The sequence below is a fragment of the Hemicordylus capensis genome, chromosome 1 (genome assembly GCF_027244095.1).
Source record: "Hemicordylus capensis ecotype Gifberg chromosome 1, rHemCap1.1.pri, whole genome shotgun sequence".
NCBI lineage: Eukaryota > Metazoa > Chordata > Lepidosauria > Squamata > Cordylidae > Hemicordylus > Hemicordylus capensis.
Genome location: NC_069657.1, coordinates 132,011,808 through 132,033,362, shown reverse-complemented (window position 1 = coordinate 132,033,362; position 21,555 = coordinate 132,011,808). Strand labels below are relative to the sequence as shown.

General features: G+C 40.9%; 1 protein-coding gene across 1 annotated transcript in view; it reads right to left on the bottom strand.

Annotated features, from left to right (window-relative positions):
* Positions 1-21,555, bottom strand: part of MUC6 (mucin 6, oligomeric mucus/gel-forming) — a 59,268-nt gene that overhangs the window by 12,395 nt on the left and 25,318 nt on the right. Inside the window, exons 10-24 of the mRNA XM_053248355.1 lie at positions 17,500-17,622; positions 16,556-16,676; positions 15,046-15,184; positions 13,611-13,715; positions 13,323-13,395; positions 12,418-12,555; positions 10,015-10,176; positions 8,148-8,242; positions 6,061-6,193; positions 5,178-5,427; positions 4,153-4,205; positions 3,950-4,059; positions 1,991-2,142; positions 1,567-1,708; positions 123-233 (exon numbers count right to left, since the gene is read on the bottom strand). Of these exons, the coding sequence (XP_053104330.1) occupies positions 123-233; positions 1,567-1,708; positions 1,991-2,142; positions 3,950-4,059; positions 4,153-4,205; positions 5,178-5,427; positions 6,061-6,193; positions 8,148-8,242; positions 10,015-10,176; positions 12,418-12,555; positions 13,323-13,395; positions 13,611-13,715; positions 15,046-15,184; positions 16,556-16,676; positions 17,500-17,622 (1,907 nt within the window). The remainder of the gene's footprint in view (positions 1-122; positions 234-1,566; positions 1,709-1,990; positions 2,143-3,949; positions 4,060-4,152; positions 4,206-5,177; positions 5,428-6,060; positions 6,194-8,147; positions 8,243-10,014; positions 10,177-12,417; positions 12,556-13,322; positions 13,396-13,610; positions 13,716-15,045; positions 15,185-16,555; positions 16,677-17,499; positions 17,623-21,555) is intronic.

The window sequence follows — 21,555 nt, the reverse complement described above, 5'->3', positions numbered from 1 at the left end:
TCAGTATCTTTCTAAAACTTCATGGAGTCGATCAGCCACCATTTCCTTGGCCACCCAAGGGAGGTTGGAGACTGGCCAATAATCAATGCCCTCTATTAGGCTTATAACAATGTTATCCTTACCCCAAGGTAGATCTTGATTGCTCTGGAACATGTGACCCCTGTTGTTCCACAGACAACATTCTCAGTCACCAATTTAAAAGTATGGTGAGAACCACTCATGCCACAGCCATCCTAAGGAAAGACACAGTCAGAACATCATTTGAGTGTTCAGGGTAGCAAAATGAATGTGAGGATTTAAAGTACAGATGAGGGCCTTCTGCAGAATTTCAGAGATCTGGAGCAAAACAAATTGGAGGCTATTTTTTGTCCAAATATGGTCTGAATGGGGACATGGCACTGGAGGCCCCTTGGAGTTCCTTGATGTGAGACTGAACACAAACTTTCTTGGTGTACCCTCCTCCTTCTCCCAGTGCAGAGAAAGGAGGAATATGGGGGAAGAAATCATATATAGAAATACAGTGAGGGCTAATGTGTAGAATTAGATATCTGGGTTTAAAATCCCATCTAACCATGGGATCTCTCCACAATATCCTATTTTAATCCAACTGGGCTATATCTGTAAAGCCCTTTGTAAAAATAAAAGTGTTTCATGCAGGGGTGTAGCTAGGGGAGAGGGGGCCCGTGTTCACCCCTCTCCCCAGCAGCCCCTCAGAGTGAATGAGATAATGAAGAAAATAGGGAGGGGTGGAGCTGGGAGAGCCCTCAGGAGCTGTGGGCCCCAGGTTCTTTGAACACATCCGCTCAATTATAGCTACATCCCTGTTTGTATGTGTGTAAAACAAATGTATGACTTTAGAGACTTCCTAGTGCTAGAAATCAACCCATTAAGATGGCTTCTCTCAGTTAACCGGATTATACAGTTCAGTCTGCTTTTTGAAATGCAAAACTAGACCAAATCAATGCAGAGGATTTTTTAAAAAATGTTGGAAATGTGTAAGTCATAGGTGTTGTGATAGTTCAATTTAAAAACAAAACAAAACATCATCCATCATGCTATTGGCTAGGGGGAAAATTGTATTCATCAGGTGTTATCTCCTTAGCTTATTTTATGTCGAAGAATCAACAACCAGATCACTGCCCATATTGTGTATGTAAAGGAAATGATATTCTGCCGATAGAAAATGCAAAGTATCTTGTACAATCTGAGCTTCATAAAGATGTGTGGGTACTATTTGCAGGCTCCTACATTTCTTTTTATGAAAATATATTAGGAAATATATTTCCTAATATTATTTTGAAATGCAGTAATGGAGTTTAGGCAATGAATGCATAAAGGCTTACCCCCGCTTTGATATGATTAGTCCTACAAATCTGGGATAAATATGGGTTGCCCTCAAGAGCCACTTGAACAACCTCAAGAGCCAGGACTATTGGAATACAAGCCTTTATCTGTACTGTTACATTGATTCAAAAGTAGTTATTTTTAACTACCAATGTCATATTTTCAAGACACTAATTCATTGTCCAGAAAATGGTTTAAAAAGTGCAAGAGAAGTGATACTACCATAGCAAGTATGTATTCACAGTTGCCATCAAACACAAAGCGCTGTCCATCAAAAGTAGTGATATGACCTTCCCCATAAAGGCTGCATGTTGAAGAGCATCTGGAATTTTGGATGCATGCCCACTTTCCTCTTGTACAGGTGCTGGTGTGGAACAAAAACTTGTCAGAAAGTTTTCAAAGACACACAGTTAGCATACTACTGCAGTGTAAGCATCCCTGACTGTTTGATGTAACATCAGCTTTATTTCCTGAAATGAAATATCCAGCTTAGTTGTATTTCAGTGCAAATTCAACACCTGGCAGTAGTAATGTATGTAAATAGCAATATGCAGATGCTCAGATCTAGGTTTACGAACAATCATTTTAATTGTGTACTTGCACAGTTTGGTCATGGAGACCAGTGGATAGAAGCAGAAAGTCTTACCAGGTCTTACATTCAGTGTGAATCTCCTCTCCTTTTGCATATGAGATGCCACCATATTCACAAGGGCACTCATCAGGTGGCACACATATACCGTCCAGTTTCTCATACAGTCCATTAGCACAAACACACCCAGATTCACATTTGTTGGGGACCTGGAAAAGATCAGCAAGTTCCAAACTTAGTCACATACTACGACTTGAATGTGACAAGATGAATGCCTATTGAATGGATAAATCTGTCTTTATTGAGCTATAGGGTGGTGGTGGTGGTGGTGGTAGTAGTAGTAGTAGTAGTAGTATACATTTAGATATGCTAAATCCAGCCCAGAATCAGCCCAAATGATTACTCTAAACTGTTGAATGATAGTTGCTCTAAAGGGGTTGATCTAAACTTTTGAGTGACTGCTGCAAATGATAGCCTCACACAAAAATGAAGTAAAAGTACCAAGGTAATATTTGGGGTCTATAGATGGAGGGGCAGTGTGAAGCAGATGGATTATGGTGGTCCATATGCTCCAGCAGCATTTTCACACAGGGCTTTTAGTTCACATCTCCTCCGGAATGGAGGGTTTGCGTTCACACAGCCAGATTTATCCCAAAGTCCCTGCGAGCTATCAGGAAGTACTTAACACATGATTTGGGTTTTTCATTGCACGTTAGAGTGTAGCCCAATTTATATCTGGGATTTTTTAAAAATCCACTCTTGTGTTGGTTTTTTATTTTTTTGGGCAACTTTGATCTCGCAGTAAACTCATGGTAAAGTCTGGTGTCTGAAAATGCTCCTGGGCAACCTTTCAGTTACTGAGCTCTCACTGCACTTTGTGGCTGATAGGATGGGAAGTGGGAAGAGAGTGCTTTATAGCTGCTTCCCTCATACATGCAATGAAATCTTATGTAGATTCAACTAAAATATTATTCAGCAACATTTTCTCCTTCTCCTTTCCCTTCCTTTTCATTTCTGACTCCTTTCCCCCACACTCTCTACAGGATCTCCATGGGACAAATGTCCAAACAAACAAATTGCAAAAGATTACTGGATAGTATACAACAGAGAGCTTGCTTCATCTCCCTTGTTTGTGGTGGCAGCAGGGTTGCAAAACTCCCAAATTGAGCTATAATATACATTTGTATTTATTTATTTTTCAAAAGAATTATCTCCCCCTGTCCTCCCAAAGGAGATCAAAGTAGCTAACAAACTAGAACTCACCATAAAATTACAACACTAAAATAACAAAAGTAGCTGACATGATGAGCAACACAACACTGCATTTGGGACTGGCCAGTGCTGTTGCACACATACAGGTCAACTTTGCAACATTGTCCAAGAGAGCAGTAGTGCAATTATCTAAAACAGCTCATGTGCACTTGCACAATGGAACTTGCACTGTTTCCAATGTAAATTCCATTGTGCAAGTATATGCATGCTGTTTTAAGTAGTTGTGCAACTGTGCTCTTCCACATACACCACTGGGATGACTTTTATGTGTTCAGCAGTGTCAATTGCTAACACCAGCATTGCACTGCACATCATATGGACCAATAATAATAATAAAATAAATGAGGTGGGAAAGAGCTTCTCCTCCGCATTCCCCACAGCGGGAAGAAAGCTCTTGTCTCTCTCACTTGTGGAAAGCAACACTGTCATCATAGCGCTCAAAGCAGCACCCTTTGATGACACTGCCCCACCCAATAATGGCCTGGTTAGTTACGGAATATTGCTGCTATTCTTTTCTATTTTACCACTATTTTTGTTTTGCAACATGGAGAATGAATCATTTTTACAGCTATATGTCTACAGGTAGTCAACTACTGACATACTATAAATGTTTCATGACACCTTGCATTTCATAGTGACCTATGGCATGGATTGCACAGAATGGGAACATTTTACAACTGAAGTACAACTATTTCTGGTATGCTTTTGACATCACAGTGATTACAACAAGGGTACTGAGCTCACACATTCAATTCCAGTGGCCAGCATCTGGCAAGTTGGTGCACAGGCAGCTCCATATCTGCTTGCTGAAGGTGATGAGCATGATATATATTTTTTGGGAGGCTTGCAGTTTTCTAATAAAAAGAAAACAGACAATTCTGAAGTGATATGTCTGTGACATTGCAGAAATATTTGCTCTTGAAAAGAAAGTAAAGTGAAACCCTTACCTGCAGGGTCTACAGCTTTGCCAGAACAACTCAGGTTCCCATTAATGCAATAGCTAGAATCAGAAATAAATATTAGAATATACTAAGGAAGCACATAGTATAGAGCTTCTTATTTTTACTTCCAGTGTTGTTGTTGTTCTTGGCCAATATGATCTACAGCTCTCCAGTGAGAAAAAGAGGGTAGAGAGTCTGCAAGAAGCCTTCAGTGTCCCTACACTGAAAGTTTCTTTGTGCAGTGGTCCGGGCATGAAGCGTGGTGTGGGGGAGATGGTGGAGTAATTTCCGTGTCTCTGCTCTCCCTCCAAAAGCCCTTTACACTTGTATAAATAGCGTGCAGCTCTCAAGAACCTATTTATACAAATGTAAAGGGCTTTTGGAGGGAGAGGAGAGACATGCAAATCACGCCTCCCTTTTCCTCCTTGCCCAGTCCATTGTGCAAATAAATCTTCCGTATAGGGACCCTGAAGGCTTCTTGCAGACCTTTGCCCTCCTCAGCCCTCCTTCCATCACTGGAGGGCTGCAGATTATGGTTGCCCTTTTTCCTACTCTTCTTGGAGTGATTGTTTTGAGTTTAACATTAGGAGTTTCCCACTCTGACATAATTCCATTAATTATTACTTCCTGAAAGCCATAAATTTTTACTCTCTCACAAATAATTTCTTAATGTATTTTTTAAAATAAAGAGTTGCTCTACTTTTTACAGTGGAGAAGCAAAGCCGGTACCTTTTGTACTATACTAAAGCAGAAGTTGCTTTCCAACTTTGGTTTAATGGACATGATTATTACTTCACGCAGAAGTAACACAGGGATGACAAAATACCAAGCACCATTCTTTATCTCCACCCCAACTCTCCTCATTTGCTAGTGCTTGCACATAATTGTCCCTATTCTACTTTAGTAGAATTCCACTCAGTTAAAAATAAATGTAATTCAAATTCAGATTTTAAAAAGAAAAATGTAAAAAGCAAATGTCAGTGTGCCCACAAAACCCAGGAAGCATCTTAGTTTACTGTACATATGCTTACCAGGTAATTCCACCAATGATGGTTGACTGGTCAGCCTGAATGAATTTCCTGTCTTTCAAATAGCAGGGGCATTGTGATTTACGGACACACTCATTTTTATGGTTCAGGTAGGTCCCTTTAGGACAATTGCAGCCATCAACAGGGATGTCAGTGGGGTGGCATTCTAGACTTCGATGGGAGAGGGACAGGCATGTCCTGTCACAGGCTTGAGTGTTGTAACTGAATGTTTGATTTCCAGTACAAGAAATAGCTGAAGGCAGATTGGAGACAGGAGCAAAATTAGGGTTTGCTGCTCAGAAACATTTTGCTACTCCTTGACTTAAACACTCCTAATTCCTGCACCCCCCCTTAAGCAAGAAACCAGTAACAAAAAGGCCAACCAGACAGCCAGTGAAACAACCTGTCAGAAGCATATGTGGAACACAAACTCTCACTGCTCTTCAGCCACATGGACTACAGGTGGTGCTGCAGTGACTAGAAGCATTGCAGGAAGTCATCTGACAATGAAGCTCCCTTAAACCTGCATTGGTTCCAGCAATTGGTTGGCCACTCCCTTCCATAGCCACTCATGTAAGCTGTGTCATAGGAGCAGCAAACCTATACAGGTTCATCCCTTTCCATCTATGAAATGAAAATTCACAAGTTGTACTGCTCACACTTGCGTGTGAGTGATCAGTGATCCAAATGTAATCCTTTAAAAATAGTGCTACGGCTTACTGTGGGGCTGTAGTCGAGTTCAGTTTGGCCCTTGTACTCAGGGCTGGATATAAAAAATCCAAGAAATCATGACAAGACTGCTCATCTAGGTTTGGAGCTGTGCTAACTGGAATGTCAGCTTCTTCAAGCAGTACCAGTGAAGCCAGCACAGTTAGAGGCTACTTACTGCAGTTGTCTACAGTGTTCCGCCAGTTGCCAAGGATGAGTCCCATTGAGGCACACACACGTACATAAGAGCCCAGTGCAGAACAAATATAAGAAAAGGTCTCCTCGTAGTTACAGGTTTGGTATACACACCTCTGAAAATAGACCAGGAACATTTAGCACTATAGCAGAATTTTTGATTGTTAAAATTTTTGATTTTCTCATGACCCGGGCACTGGGGAAGGCAGGGTTTCACCTACCTTCACCCAGATGTTCCGTCATTCCATTTTTGGTGCACTGCCACACCCCCACACAGTCCACGCTGCTTTGTGCAGTGCAGATCACTGGAGGCCAGAACTCATTTTCCCAACCTCTAGAAATCCCATATGGCACTGCATGACAAGTGCAGTGCCTTGGGGGGATTTCCCTGGGGCCTTTCCCAGAAAGCAAGCTTAATCGCAGAATTAAGTGGGGTAAAGTAGAGCAAGTTATGAGGTAATATATTAGCCACATATAAGCACAGTAAAGATAATTTTAAAAAAACCTTGGTGCCATTCACATAGGGCTGCTTTAATAGGGTTCCTGTTGGTTCCTTCCAAATTTTTTCCATGCACCATTGAAGTCTGTGTGTGGTGTACCAGTCCCAGAGCGGTAAACCAGGAGTGTATGGTGAACATAAGAACATAAGTAGGCTTTTCTTAAAGCCTCACTTTTTGCTTTAAAAACATTTGCTTCATGATCTTGTAGAACATCGTATGCACCTGCACCGTGCGGGGATGGGTGCATATGATGTTCTGCAAGATCACAAAGCAAATGTTTTTTTAAAAATTAAAAAAAAGTAAGGCTTTAAGAAAAGCCTACTTATGTTCTTTTGTTCACCATAAAGTACCATTGGGAGTTATATAGAGCCAGGAGGCTTTTCAAAAGGAAAAAATAAGAGAAAATTTTTATTAAAAGAGGAAAACAAAATGTACCATGCGGGTGCATAGAATGATGTTCCACAAGATCACCAAGTAATTTTTTTAAAATTTATTTTTAAAAGTGAGCCTTTAAGAAACCGAGATCTATCAACATGGCTCCCTCATACATCTCAGAATAAACATTGGTGAATATTGGATATATCGAAGTATCTCAAAAAGCCACTGAAAAAAGTGGAACTTTTAGCACAGAGCTAATAAGTGCAGCCTGAGCATACACATGACCTTGGTACTAGGTTAGAGGGCATTTGTGCCCTCTAACCCAGGTAAAAGCCCAGGTACAAAAGTCAGGCTTTCTGTGGAGGCAGCGCTGGGATAGGCCTCAATCCTGGTGGTGCACATGAGCAGCCCTATCCAGGTATGGCTGCTTGTGCACACAATCTTAATGTGTGTCACTTGATTACACAGGTCTTGATGACTTAGAGGTGAATGTTTGAACTGACTTTGATTATAAGATAACTTCAAATACTACACTTTATAATAGACATCATTGCTGTTTGATCTGTGATGGCTCATTCACACAAGCAAGTTACTACCTGAAGATGTGGTCATCAAGCAATGAATATGTAGAACTATTTTCTCTGTTACTGTGTAAATAAAACTGTTCTGAAAGGTTTGCTCAAAGCAATCATTCTCTACTATCATTCCATTTAACATTTGAGAGAGGAAAAGAGGAACATCTTTATTCTAAGCAGGCAAAGTACTCATAATACAATAGTGAACTGCTTCTAAGAGTTCTGGAGGTATGCCAAGCCAAAGACCTTTTGAAGAATTAACTTCAAAATATACATTTTGTTATAACCCCAAATGTACATTCTGGCATTCAAATGTCATGAATAACTTCCAGAGACCCTTCCTTGATGGACTGGGTTTACATACCTGAACATTTTTTTGTGGCATGGCACTGGTACCTTTCTATTATACTAGCTTCATCTTCCTTTCCCTAACTCACTCTGCTTCCCCATATCATGTGAGGTCATGTGGTTCAAGGGCATTTGAAATGGTACCAGTGATACTATATCTGATTATATAAAAACATTGTGACACAATCAGATTCCAGATAATAATAGTCACTGAACCATTCCAAGTACCCACCCCATCAAGTGTCTGAGTGCTTTATAAAAATCCATACCTTATAAAATGGGACAGGATTCACCACAGAGTGACATTTTTCAAATACTGTATCTTTCTTTAAAAGAACGGAGCAGTGGGTCTCTGCACACATTTCTAGAGGAAAGAAACATTCAAAGGTTTTAGGTAACTTTATTTATTCCTGGACCAATCTTTAGACAACATGAAGGCAAAGGAACTGTGGAGATATTAAAATGTAGTTAGTTTTTGTAGCCTAGTTTCTGAATTGTGATGATTGACTATAATTTTGTTTTTTATTGTTGGTTTGTGGTCATGAATTCTAACTTGCCATTTCTTTGTTAATAGTTCAGGAGGCCAACTGATTTTTTTTAAGGTGAGCTAATGATCGTCATTGATTAGAGTATTTTCACTGGTGTGTGTGTGTGTTGTGTGTGTGTGTGTATAGCTCTGAAGCAGGGCATAACTGTTCTGAATAGTGGACTGTGTGTGTGAGTGTGTGTGTGTGTGAGTGAGAATATTAATATTAATATTAATAACAACAACAACAACATTGATAATAAAATTCAGCCATCCCAGGTCCTTGGGAAGGACTTGATATCTGGATAAAACAAACCAGTCAATAACACCTTTCTGACTGTGTAAACAACAACAACAACAATAATAAATAAAAATAAGTAGTAGTAGTAATATTAGTAGTAGTCGCAGCAGCAGCAAGGACAGACAGGCGACTTCTTTGTGAAACAAAGTAAATCTGGCTTAAAAGACTGTAATGGAGAAGCCAGGCAGATAGCTGAAGCACCTTGGGGTTTTCTCTTTTGGAATTTGATGTAACATGTTGCTGCTGGTAGGAGTGTTCTGCTATTTCCCACTCTATCTAAGGCTCAACTTGTACTTTTGTAAATAAACCAAATATTACAAAGACCTCATAAGCCTCCTGTGTGGTCTCTGCTTCAAAGGAAGCCAGAATCCATGTAGTGCTGCACTCTTGCAATGTCTCGCCATATGGGGAAGAAAGTGTGCATGACAATATTCACGAAAACAACAATACTCAAGAAAAGGTTTCATGACAGTATTCAAGTAAACTGGATTCCAATTTTATTTTACATTTCATTATGAAACATCTAAATTTCAGGCAATATTTTCCACCATTTGTAAATTCTAACCCAATATTCATGAATTCCTTGTAGCCTGTTTATAGTGATCAAATCTAAATGTTTATGTTTTAGAGAGGCACCAGAAAAGATGCAACCTGCAAGGAAGTTTTAAATGCTGCTGCATTATGTCCCCCTTTAACATTTAGCATTTGTTGATGAGAGGACTAACACAAATTTTATTTATGATTAGATTTTTATTCCAACTTTCATAAATTTTATACCAAAACAGTTTAAATATACCACAGGCAGAATTTAAATATAACAATAAAATCCCTGAAAATAGAATTAAAATCAACAATACAGCATTAAAACACAGCAGCAGTAGTATTTATTTATGGTTAGATTTTTATATGTACAGTTAATTCAAGCAAGCAGGTTGTATTCTCAGCTGTAATGAAGACCTAAGATCTAATTTTAGTAGCAATGTGAAGCATAAATTCCCTAAATAAATATATGTAACTGCACATATTTACTCACCTGTCTTCACCTAGTCTCTTCCCTCTCTTTACTCCACATTGTCATAATTTACATTGTAAGCTCCCTGGGACAGGGGTCTAGCTTTTTTTTTAAAAAAAATACTGTTGGTGCCGCTGCTGCTGTATTATTATTAATTGTTTTGTCATTATATCATAAGTCTGATAATGGGAACATATCCATGATCAGACTATCTTGCTCTTCACGTGTGTATTTAATGTTTGTGTGGTTATTGCTCAACCCCACAGAAACATCTGACAAGGCAAGCATTTCACTTACTGTTTAATTGACTCATAGAGCAAGGATCTGTATCTCTTTCTATGGCAGCGGGGCAATTTCCAGCTCTCCAAGAATCCACAAAGAGAGGTGCTGTTCCTTCAATAATATCCATGCTGGTCATGAAGTCGTCTGTTGTTTCTCCATTGTAGTTACCACACAACCCTAGTGATACGGAAAGGCACAGGAGGAATTAAAAGCAAGGAGGATTTTCCTACAGTATCAGTAAGTGCCTTGTTACTTCTCTGGTAGGCCAGTGAACTCCACTTGTACTGTACAGTGCAGGAAGCAATGTGCAGGACCATTTAATTCCACCCTGTAAAGATGTTGCAGACTCAGAAATGTTTAAGTTCTGGTCTGTCCAAAACTCTGCACGAGATAGACTGCATCTAGTCTAAGTTCTGAAGAAATCTCTGCACAATTGCAGATGCATCTATAAGTCTTGAGGTCTTCCTAGGCTGTTGTAGACTCCTCCAGTGCAGGGGCGTATCTAAGGTAGGGCAGGCAGGGCACGTGCCCCAGGCGCCACTTGAAGGGGGTGCCATTTTTTTTATTTTTTTTTAAATAGCCGCCAAAAACAAAATGGCCACTGTGCATGCTCAAATGGCCTCTGTGATGCCCTAGGCCAGGCCTCACAGAGTCTGTTTGAGCATGCACAGTGGCCATTTAGTTTTTAGTGGCCATTAAAAATTTTTTTTTTTTAAATGTCCACCACACATGCTCAAATTGTCCGTGAGGCCCTAGAGGCTAGTGGGGGGAGGGGGAACCTTTGCAGACCCCCCACGGCCTTTAGGAAGCCCCCCGAAGGGACTACAGGTAATAATAATAATAATTTAATATAATATAAGTCATTGTACACATATTTAGTTTGGCACTATTTACAGAGAATCAGGGCTTGTGAACACTGAGCTGAAGCTTTTGAGCTAGGATTGTATTCATTTGCTCTTACTTTCCTTCTTGTGATAAGTGAGTTAAATGTGATGTCCTAATAATATGGCTATTATTGGTGAGTTTGTCTTTGAATCAGTGTGAAATCCTTAGTATTAAGGCCCACTGGGAGTTTCTTGCTCTCATTCTCTCATTTTAACTGTCTTTCTGAAATACTAGAATATATTCCAAGCCGTGACACAGTTCACTCTGCATGTCCTTTAATTATTTTCAGAGTATCTGGGAAAAGTCAAATTCTCCATTTATTTTTAAAACTTAGTTAACAGTGATGCTACAATGGATAGTAGAGAATTAGACAGGCACTTCTGTTTAGTTTTCCAAGTACACCTCCACATAGTATTTGGGTATTTCATGAGCCCCAGCATACTGAAATTTGTAGTTTTCCAGCATTTTTTGGTCTGGCTGCATCCACTGCTAAATAGTTTTTGAAAAACGAAAAGATTAATGAGCTTGACTTGTATTTTTGAGTTGATATTATGGTAAAGTTATCTGAAAGATGGGTGTCAGATGTTTGGACAGGGGGCGCAATTTCAGTGCTTGCCCTAGGTGCTATTTTCCTTAGATACGCCTCTGCTCCAGTGTATAGTAGGTCAATGATGTATTTGGCCTTGTGCAGCACCAAAGGCCTCTGGACCTGTGTGGAGAAACTTGCCACAGTTTGGAGATGTTCCTAGGTCTGGTTAGCTTGTGCTGTTCATGGCCGAAGGCCTTTGGTGCCCCACAGGATCAATGAGATGACATAACCTGTGACCATCTGTGGAACATGTAATGTGAGACCCAACATGGGTTTAGGAGGCCCCCAGGACATGCTACATCATTATGTATGCTATTTCTAGATCAGATTTGGAACAGATTCTAGACTTGTTCCAGAACTGAGTTTATTACAACCAGAATCTACCCCGAAACTTAGTTTGTGTGGCAGCCTACATAATGATAGGGAGGTGCTTGCATGGTATAGAAAACATGCTCCTGCTTCAACCAAGTACTTTGGACAAAATGTCTGATTCTAAGAGACAGTCATATGCACACAGCAAGTGGTCCAAGACAGCGAATGGGGTTGTACATTCACAACCCCACTCACACTGTGCAGGATGGATAGCAATCCCATTTGATGACTTGCTTCTGGATGTGAATCTGCAACGTGTGGCAATTCCTGATTCAAGGAAGGATTTGAAGTGTGGAAGCTGTCATCCACATGTGCATTTCCCTTGCTGAACTGAGACAAATTAGTTCACACGTGCATCTAGCACACTGTAGAGTATTAACAACAGATGATATCTATCCAAGTTCAAAGGAAAATCTATATAGGAAGTCTGGACAAATATGGATCTGCCATATTTAAAGTGGAGAGAAAAAGAAGCCTGGGAGAAATGGCTTCCTATTTATGAATATTCTTTGATAAAGTCTCCCAACCTTCAGTCACTGAAGTCAAATATCAATAGAAGCTGGATTCTTTACCCCGTGTATAGCCTTTGAATTGAAGACCAGCTTTAATATAAACTTGAAACACTGGCTGAGTTTGAATTAGCACTTCCAATCCAAAGGTTGTGTACATTTGAACATGAGTAGATGACTGTCTGAAGATGGTAATGCCACCTAAAAGGAAATAGATAATTGAAAAATGTTGATAGTGGTTTATCTATTTGCATTATGAAATATATGTACATATTTATATTTTTATTTCCTCTGTGCAGATAATTTTGCACTTGAATAGTAGCACTACATAGATATCAAGCTTTGCTACTCTGATAGGATGGATTGCTGTTTATCTATTTAAATTTGTACCCAGATGAAAACTGAATACAAAGGTTGAGCAACAACCTATTCTAAAATTGATAATCATATAAAATGTATTACAATGATGCAGTGTTGACAGGATTGTCTGTTTAGTCCAGTGATCTGGGCTATTTTTTCAAGCGGGGGTCACTTTGGCAAAAAAAACTTCAATGTGAAAGTTATTTCTCACAGTGCTGTGCTTTTCTCAATGCTGGGATAGCTCTTTAAGAGAGATGGAGCCCTCTCTCAAGAGCTCTATGGGGAAGGTGCTGGGAAGGGCTACACTGCCCAGCACTCTGGGCACACCCTCAAAGATGGTACAGGGGTTCAAAAGGGCTCAATTTCTCTTAAAGGAGCCCCCCAGCGCTGGACAAAGTACAGCACTGCATGGCGAGAATGGTCATCTCTACAAGGTGCCAGGGGGATTGTGTAGCATATTCAACTTTGGTCGAAGATTCACTCGGGCCCAGTAAAGAAGTCAGGGAGCCACACTTAGGGTTGATGGGGCCACCACCGGCCCCTCGGTCTTAGAATGAAAAGCACTGCTTTAGTCAGTGCATGTTCTGTATTCTCCCTTCTTATCTTACCTGACTTATAAGGCAACCATTTAAGTTCACCCTCATCAGTTAAAACTTCATTTTTGGAAATCACAATTTTCTCCTGTGTGGAAAAGAGAACACAGAATGCTAAATGGAGAATTGTCATTTTGATTAGCACATCCAGATACATCTCTCTCCTTGCCCACACATAAATTCAGCTGAAATCAATGGGTCTTCTTAAGTGCACCTAACTCTGAAATGGACAGTGTCTGTTCTGTCACTTTCATAGCATGCTGTCCACAATGTTTCTGCACTTCTACACAAATGAACACTTACATTTGCTGAGACATAAATGATGGCTGCCAGGGCTGTCTCTGAGCTGGAGTAACCAGACCTTTCATAGACAGCCATCAGCGTTCCATTGTTTGGTAACATTGGACTCTAGAACGAAAGAAAAGCAACACAGTTTGTGGGATGGGGAAGGGAAAAAACAAATATGCTGGATCTGCATGTAACATGGAACCACAGTTGAATGTGCCAGCAGTTCCCCGGACATTAGATGTGAATACGTGCACTTAGGGTTTGGCAAAACCAAGGGTTCCAATTTGGAACTCCCATATGAACACTCGGGTTGTAGTGAGTTTCGTCGCCGCAACCTGAGGTTCCACGCAGCCTGCGGCAGTAGCGGCCGGTGAGGGCAGCACCGGGGAGGCGGCGAGAGGTGCTTAAAATAATAAATTAACAGTTGCTTACCAAAGTTAGGGCAGCACCTGCAAGCTGCCTCAAGCAATGGAGCTCTACCTGAGATCCTGTGTGGGGAGTCGGCACCCTGCCTGGCATCCCTGCAGGGCAGCAGCATAACCCTGGCCTCTGCGTGTGTGCAGAAACTCCACACAGGGATGCCAGGTGGGGTGCCACTACCCCGCATGGGATCCTGGGCGGAGTGCCGCTGCTTGAGGCAGCTTGCAGGTGCTGTCCTAAAATTGGCAAGAACCTGTTAATTAATTTTTAAAGGCTCCTCTTGCCCCCTCCTCCGCTCCCGGTGCTACTGGCGTACTGGCCTTTGGTACATCCGAATGTGGAACCTCAGGCTGCATCCCCCTGGAACCGGAGTTGAGGTAGGAAACGCCTCCCTCTGCTCTGGCATGACTGGCTGTGTGGGCTGTCCTTCAGTCAAGAAGGAAGCCCACACAGCCAGCTCCCCCTCCTCTCTGCAGCAGGGGCGTAACTACTATTAGGCAAGGGGAGGCGGCTGCCTGGGGGGCCCCATGCCTCAAGGGGCCCCCCAGAGGTAAGTCACATGAGGCAAGTCACGTGACTATGTACTGTGAAGTGTGTATGTGTGTATCAGCGAGGGGCCCATTTTAAAATTTAAAATGCAGCCTATCTCCTGCCCGTGCCCAGGCCCTAACTAAAGGAGGGGGAGGAGGAACGGGCAGGGCAGAAGGGGGCAGGGCAGGATAGATCTGGTCTTACAGACCTGTTGGATATCTATGAAATTCTGGTACAATAGCAGAAGGGTTTCTAATCGTTCTGATCTGTTGGAGACTCTCTGCTGTCATGTCAGAACTCCTTCTAGCAACTCCTATCAAAGGGCATGTTGGTCCTACATGTTTGTCAGACTGACAGGACTCCACATACCTAGCATTTTCAGTCCTATGTCCAAAGGATTTAGGAGAAATGCTGGCCAGTGGAGGGTTTTTAGCAAAGGGAAAAATCAAGGGAACTTTTATCAGCCGGAGACTGCTGGGCTATACTATACATAAAATACCTTCATAAGAATGTAGGTGCAAACTCCATGGAAGCGGTATGGCCTAGAATCGAAAGTGGTGACAAAAGAACCACCCTCTAAGGAACATCTGCCTGGGCATGGTAGTTCTGTGCAGCTCCACTGCCCCATTGTACATGTACTGGTTGGGGAAAAAGTACAAATCAGCACTTAATGAGCAAAGCAGCTAAGTACTTTATATGTTGATTCCCTTAGGTCAATATGTTTCTCTTCCTCACTTTGTGCTACATTATTTTGAAATCAATTAACTTTAAGCTTGAAAAATCAAAGTAGACTTCTAAAGACAATGGGCATCATCCAGAATAATGCTGCCCTCACATTCAAATATTTTGTATGGACAATGTTTTTCAATCCTCTCCTCCTTCTTGCTGCCCATAGTGTAGGTCCTGAAGGTCCCTTAGCTCTTAAAGAAATATTTTCAGAGGATATCGGGAGCACTGAGAGAAAAAGGGGATTAGAAAAATTGTTGAATGTGTGAAATGTTTTAATGAGAAGGCAACATTAGTCTGAGTGCAGCCCACTGAAAATAAATATCATTCATGGTTGTGTGTGTATAAATCTGTCTATCTCATGGGATTATAGGTGCTTTGCCATATCATTATTCTATTTTACTGAACATCTGGAAGGATGTTTTCTGAAATTTCTGAAAAGGCATTGTTTGTCCTAAAATATTGTTTGTCCCAATCTTCTCAGGTTTTCAGATTAGAGCCTGTATCATTCACTGCTGCCTCTTCAATAATCTCAAGGTCATCTGTTTTTCTTCATGGTTTCTCACTATTCCAGGCAGCCTGTCAGCTCACACTGGAACATCTGTGTCTCCAGCTGGAGTGGAATCTTCAAGCCCAAAATTCAAAACCCCTTTGATGTACATATTCAAAACACAGCCAATGTGTTTATCTGATAAATAGGCATGCTTGACTAGGGATGTGCATGGATCTCGTGTATGGAGGCCATGTGCGTGCTGGCGTTGTGCGGAGGCAGCGGGAGAAGAGTCTCGGCAGCACATGAAGATAGCTGGGAGGAGTGCCGCCAATTTGGGAAGTGGCAGCAAGAGACAGAGGACCAGGTATGCACCTGCTCCCTTCTTTTTTAAAGGAGCTGAGGATGTGTTCCAAATCATGTCTTGAAATGTGATTCGTGCACATCCCTATTTCTGATTGTTTGGCATTTAAAGTTCTTAAATTACTTTTCCTGAAAACTTGAGATAATGTTAGTTGATTATCAACGGAGAAAAAATAGTTGCCAATGGATAAACAGTTGCAGACTTTTCATGCTCGCAAGCAATGGTTCATCAAACAGCACCTTCATAAACAAACTGAACCTCACCTCATATAAAGTAAGAGACTTAGACATATTAGCAGGATTAACATTTGTAATGAAGACTATCAGGAAATTAATTAAGACTATCAGGAATTTGGTGCCAGATGTTATAATCATCTTGATAACCATTTACTTCCCATCCTTCTTTAATTTAAATATTCCCACTACTCACCAGGTTCTGCATGTTGCTTTCATGACATCCCCAGGGGCATATTTTTTCCCATTCAATGTGCATGGACACTGTTCAAGAGGAACACATGTTCGGTTTCTTGAAATGTCATCCAAAACAGTACCTGTGAAGATGAGAAAGCAGAGAAAAGCAAATAAAAGGCAAGCATTTTAATTGCTCCCAAATGCACAGATCATGAGACTTAGGAACTGTTCTTTATATATATTATTCTGAAATAAATTCAAGGGTGGGGCACTTTGTTTATATGCCCTTGTACGAAACAAGTCCCATATTTGAGTGCCAATTTTTACAACAATAAAAACAGATGTCATCAGGGGTGGAGCCACCATTGCACAGAAGGGTTCAAAAACCAAGCCGCTCAGGACCCACACCTGGTGCCCCAGGCATTCCCCTTCTGTCTGATGTAAGACACAGGGGGCGTGGTCATGTTAGCAAATGGGGCCTTGTACCCCATTTGCAAGTAAATTTAGGCCAGTGCCGCATTTGCAGCATGGCCGGGAGAGCCTCTCCCTGCTTGCAAAAGCAGCAGACACATTCCCGGCCAGGCTGGGAACCCAGCACTGGCTGAAGTCTTTCAAAAACAGAGCCATGCGTCCGTTGTTTGTTTTAATAGTTTTAACATTGTTTGAAATTTTAAATTATTGTAATGTTTTAACTTTTTAATTTATTTGTATAGTTTTGTTGTAAACTGCCCAGAGACTTGCGTTGGGGCAAATATATCAAATGAATGAATGAATGAATGAATGAATGAATGAATGAATGAATAATATTCCTATTGCCCTCACTCTAAGAGACTGGCTTACATTTAGAAGCACAAATAGTGGCTTGTGTTGATGTAGGTAAAGTGATATCCTATCCTTGACAAGTGGAACAGAATCATGCATCTCATCTTGTTGGCAAGGTGATAATATATGATATTTATTTACCTTCTGGGCAGAAGCAACCATATGTACAATAGCTGGAGCAGCTGTATTCTGGATTGGAACATGTTTTTAGACAGGGAGAACCACACTCTTTGTAGATTTGGTTAGCTGGACATCTTCCTAGAGCTGCAGCACACAAAATTGCAGAGAAATTTGCTGTTTTATTTGGACAAAGTAAAACACTGGAAGTATGGTATACTCTTGAGATTACTTACCTTTGACGTATCAATTGTGTCCATCAAATAGCTTTACACATATTGACCTGTACTACTTTTCTACTCATTCAAGTATTAACCTTATCACTTTGGATACCCTCCCAGTTCATTGTTCTATTAACATTTATCAGAGACTGCATGTTAGAAGATGGCAATTAATATTTCAACATCCACTTAATTATAGTGATTACTTCCAGCCATAAGATTCACTTATAGAGATGTGACTATAGAACAGTGTTCCCTATAACAGGGGTCCCCAGATGTTGTTGGCTATTACAGGCTTTTTAAGATGGGGGTTATGGGAGTTGTAGTCAACAATATCTGAGAATCCTGCTACAGGGAACACCGCTATTGAGGTCCCTTTTCTTCAATGGACATACAGTATGGAGCAATTTGTATATTATTTATTTATTTATTTATTACATTTCTATACCACCCAAAACTTGCATTTCTGGGTGGTTTGCAATTAAAATCATTTAAAACATCAAATCACTTAACAATTAAAATCATTTAAAACATTAAATTTTTAAAAAACAATTAAAACCCAGTATTTATTATTATTTTTTTAGAATCATAAATCTAATTAAAAGTCAGGGTGAATAAATTTGTCTTCAGTGCCTTTTTAAAAGTTGCCAGAGATGGGGAGGCTCTTATCTCAACAGGGAGTGCATTCCAAAGTTCAGGGGCTGCAACGGAGAAGGCCCATTCCTGAGTAGCCGCCAGATGGGGGCACCCACAGACGAACCTCTCCAGATGACCTTAACAGGCAGTGGGGCTCATGGTGAAGAAGACGTTCTCTTAAACATTCAGGGCCTAAACTGTTTAGGGCTTTATAGGTAATAACCAGCACCTTGTATTTTGCCCAGAAACATATCGGCAGTCAGGGTAGTTATTTCAACACAGGAGTAATATGGTCTCTGCTAGATGACCCAGAGACCAACCTGGCTGCTGCATTCTGAACCAACTGCAGTTTCCGGACTACATATGCAAGAGATAACATGTGAATTTGTATTGTGCAAGAGATACACATGAACATAGGAAGTTGCCTTATACTGACAAACTATTGGTCAGACCACTGGTTCATCTAGCTCAGTATTGTCTACACAGAATGGCAGCGGATTCTCCAAGGTTGCAGACAGGAGTCTCTCTTAGCCCTATCTGGAGATCCCAGGGAGGAAACTTGGCACCTTCTTCATGCAAGCATTCATACGCTCTTCCTAAAGTGGCCCCATCCACTAAGGGGAATACTCCGTGATGCTCACACATGTCATCACCCATTCAAATACAAACCAGGGTGGACCCTGCTTAGCAAAGGGGACAATTCATGCTTGCTACCACAAGACCAGCTCTGAGCATGCATATGTTTTCACAGGTTGGAAGTCTCATAGTCCAATAAATAAGGAGAAAGCACTAACAGAGAAGGAATAATGAGCTAAGGCATTGACTTAGGTGTACATACAAAGTCCAGATTCTCCACATCTATTCCCAAAGTTATTAGATAGATGCACATGAACTAAAGGTAATTTTGATCTGGTACTAGTTAACACTCGACAACACAAGAACATTAGTTATCAAACTTTTAAAAATAGCTTCTTCAGTTGCCTTATACTACAATACTGTAGCCTTCATTTTTTCACTTCCAATTTTTTTAAAAAGGTACAACTACTAAATCCTTTCATGTTGTACAGAGACTTGGGCTTCAATCTTTTAAATGTATGCAAGGGTTTGTGTACGTGCAACAAGACTTCTGTTTACCTTTTCCCAACAGAAGCTTTCCTGATCTGAATTGCAATCTCTCTTTAATTTAAAGGAGAGCTGGTCTTGTGGTAGCAAGCATGACTTCTCCCCTTAGCTAAGCAGGGTCTGCCCTGGTTGCATATGAAAGGAAGACTAGAAATGAGCACTGTAAGATATTCCCCTCAGGAGATGGAGCTGCTCTGGGAAGAGGAAAAAGTTCCAAGTTCCCTCCCTGGCAGCATCTCCAAGATAGGGCTGAGAGAGATTCCTGCCTTCAACCTTGGAGAAGCCACTGCCAGTCTGGGTAGACAATATTGAGCTAGATGGACCTGTGGTCTGACTCAGTATATGGCAGCTTCCTATGTTCCTATGTAAAGCCATTTAGGACACTACTGTTGAGAAAAAGATTAAACCCAGGTCATGCTGCATGCGCAGAGCCTCCTTTTTTTGCATTTCTTTGGTTTGGGCCCTGAAAGCATATTTCAGGGGTGGGCATGAGGTTCTTCAGCTGTTGTTGGACTGCACCTCCCATAATTCCCAGCCAAAACAGCTGGAGAGCCTCAGGTTGGCCACTTCTGGTATATTTTCTTGGAAGATGTATAGCACACTGAATTCAAGGGGACTTACTTCTTAGTAATTATGCTCTGTGCTTACAATTGCAGCTTTCCTAATATCGTCTAGCCCAGATAGTGGTAGTACTATAGAATGATCAACATGCAGAACTAATGATCTGCTACTAGTGCTTGCTGCAACAGTAATTAAATATTTAGGATAGGCATTCCTATAACTGTCTGTAGCAGAGCAAAGTCACAATTAGGTTTACCTTGGCATCATATAACTCGTATGGGGTTGCATTCAGTTATTCCTGGCACAAATGTTTAGAATCAGGGTATAATTAAAAAGATAATCTACCTGGAAAAAAATGCTTTCAGCTTTCAACAAAACAAAACTATAATTAAATGCTATCATCCAGAGCTCCATGGATGCTTTGATGTGTACACTTTGTTGCTTCTATTTGAACAAGGATTTCCCAGTCACTTTAATGCTGGAGACACCTTTCTGTGTGCTTGGTCAAGTAAATGCAGAAATATCACTGGCATGGAAAGAACATTGCTCATATGAAAGCTTCACATATGCAATAGAGCTCTTGAGTTCCACAAGGAGCCATGGAACAGCGGTTCTTAGCATTAGGCAATCATATTTAACAATACTGGCCAACATCCAGACTAGCACTGCATTAGAGCAACAGTGCTGAGTTTATTTAATGTATTTATTTATTCATTTATATCCCACTTTTCCTCCAAGGAGCCCAGAGTGATGTACATGGTTATGTTTATCCAGTCACTTATCTCTCAGCCTAACTTACCTCACAACAATCCTGTGAGGTAAGTTAGGCTGAGAGATAAGTGACTAGCCCAGAGTTAGCCAGTGAGTTTCAGGGCTGAATGGAGATTTGAACTCAGATCTCCCCAGTTCTAGTCCAACACACTAACCACTTCACTACCCTGGCTGTGCTGCCATGCAAGTGGGGGAAAAGGCAATTTCATATGATCTCCCCCTCCCTTTGAAGCCACTGTGTGTCAGCAAAATATGTCCCTGAGGGGTTTGACCCTCAGGGACACATTTTAGTGATTCACAATAGACTTCAGAAGGAAGGTGAGGAAGTAGACAATTGCCCCATTTGCCTGATAGTGCAGCCATAGTGTAGAACTCAATGCTGCTGCATTAGCATTGTGCTAACCTGGATGTCAGACACTGTCTTTTTGGGGCCACCAAAAAAGCTGTTCAACATTTCATCTCATTGTTTATGTTTTACTGACAACTAAATAGCCCAGTATGAACTAGTTTCATCTTGTTTGGCACATCTAGAAACATTCCAGTATGTAGCAAAGTACAGTAAATAATTACTATAACAAGAAAAAGCTTCCAGTAACATTGAGGCACTTATATAAAGACCCACACTAATTCCCACTAATGTCTATTAACAAAATCTTACTGTTCTGTAGGAGTAGTTCCAATCCGGAAGGACAAGAGAAAGCAAATATATAAGTCAATGAAAAAATGCTAGAAATGGGTAGAGACTTTCTTCAAACGAATGGAAGAAACT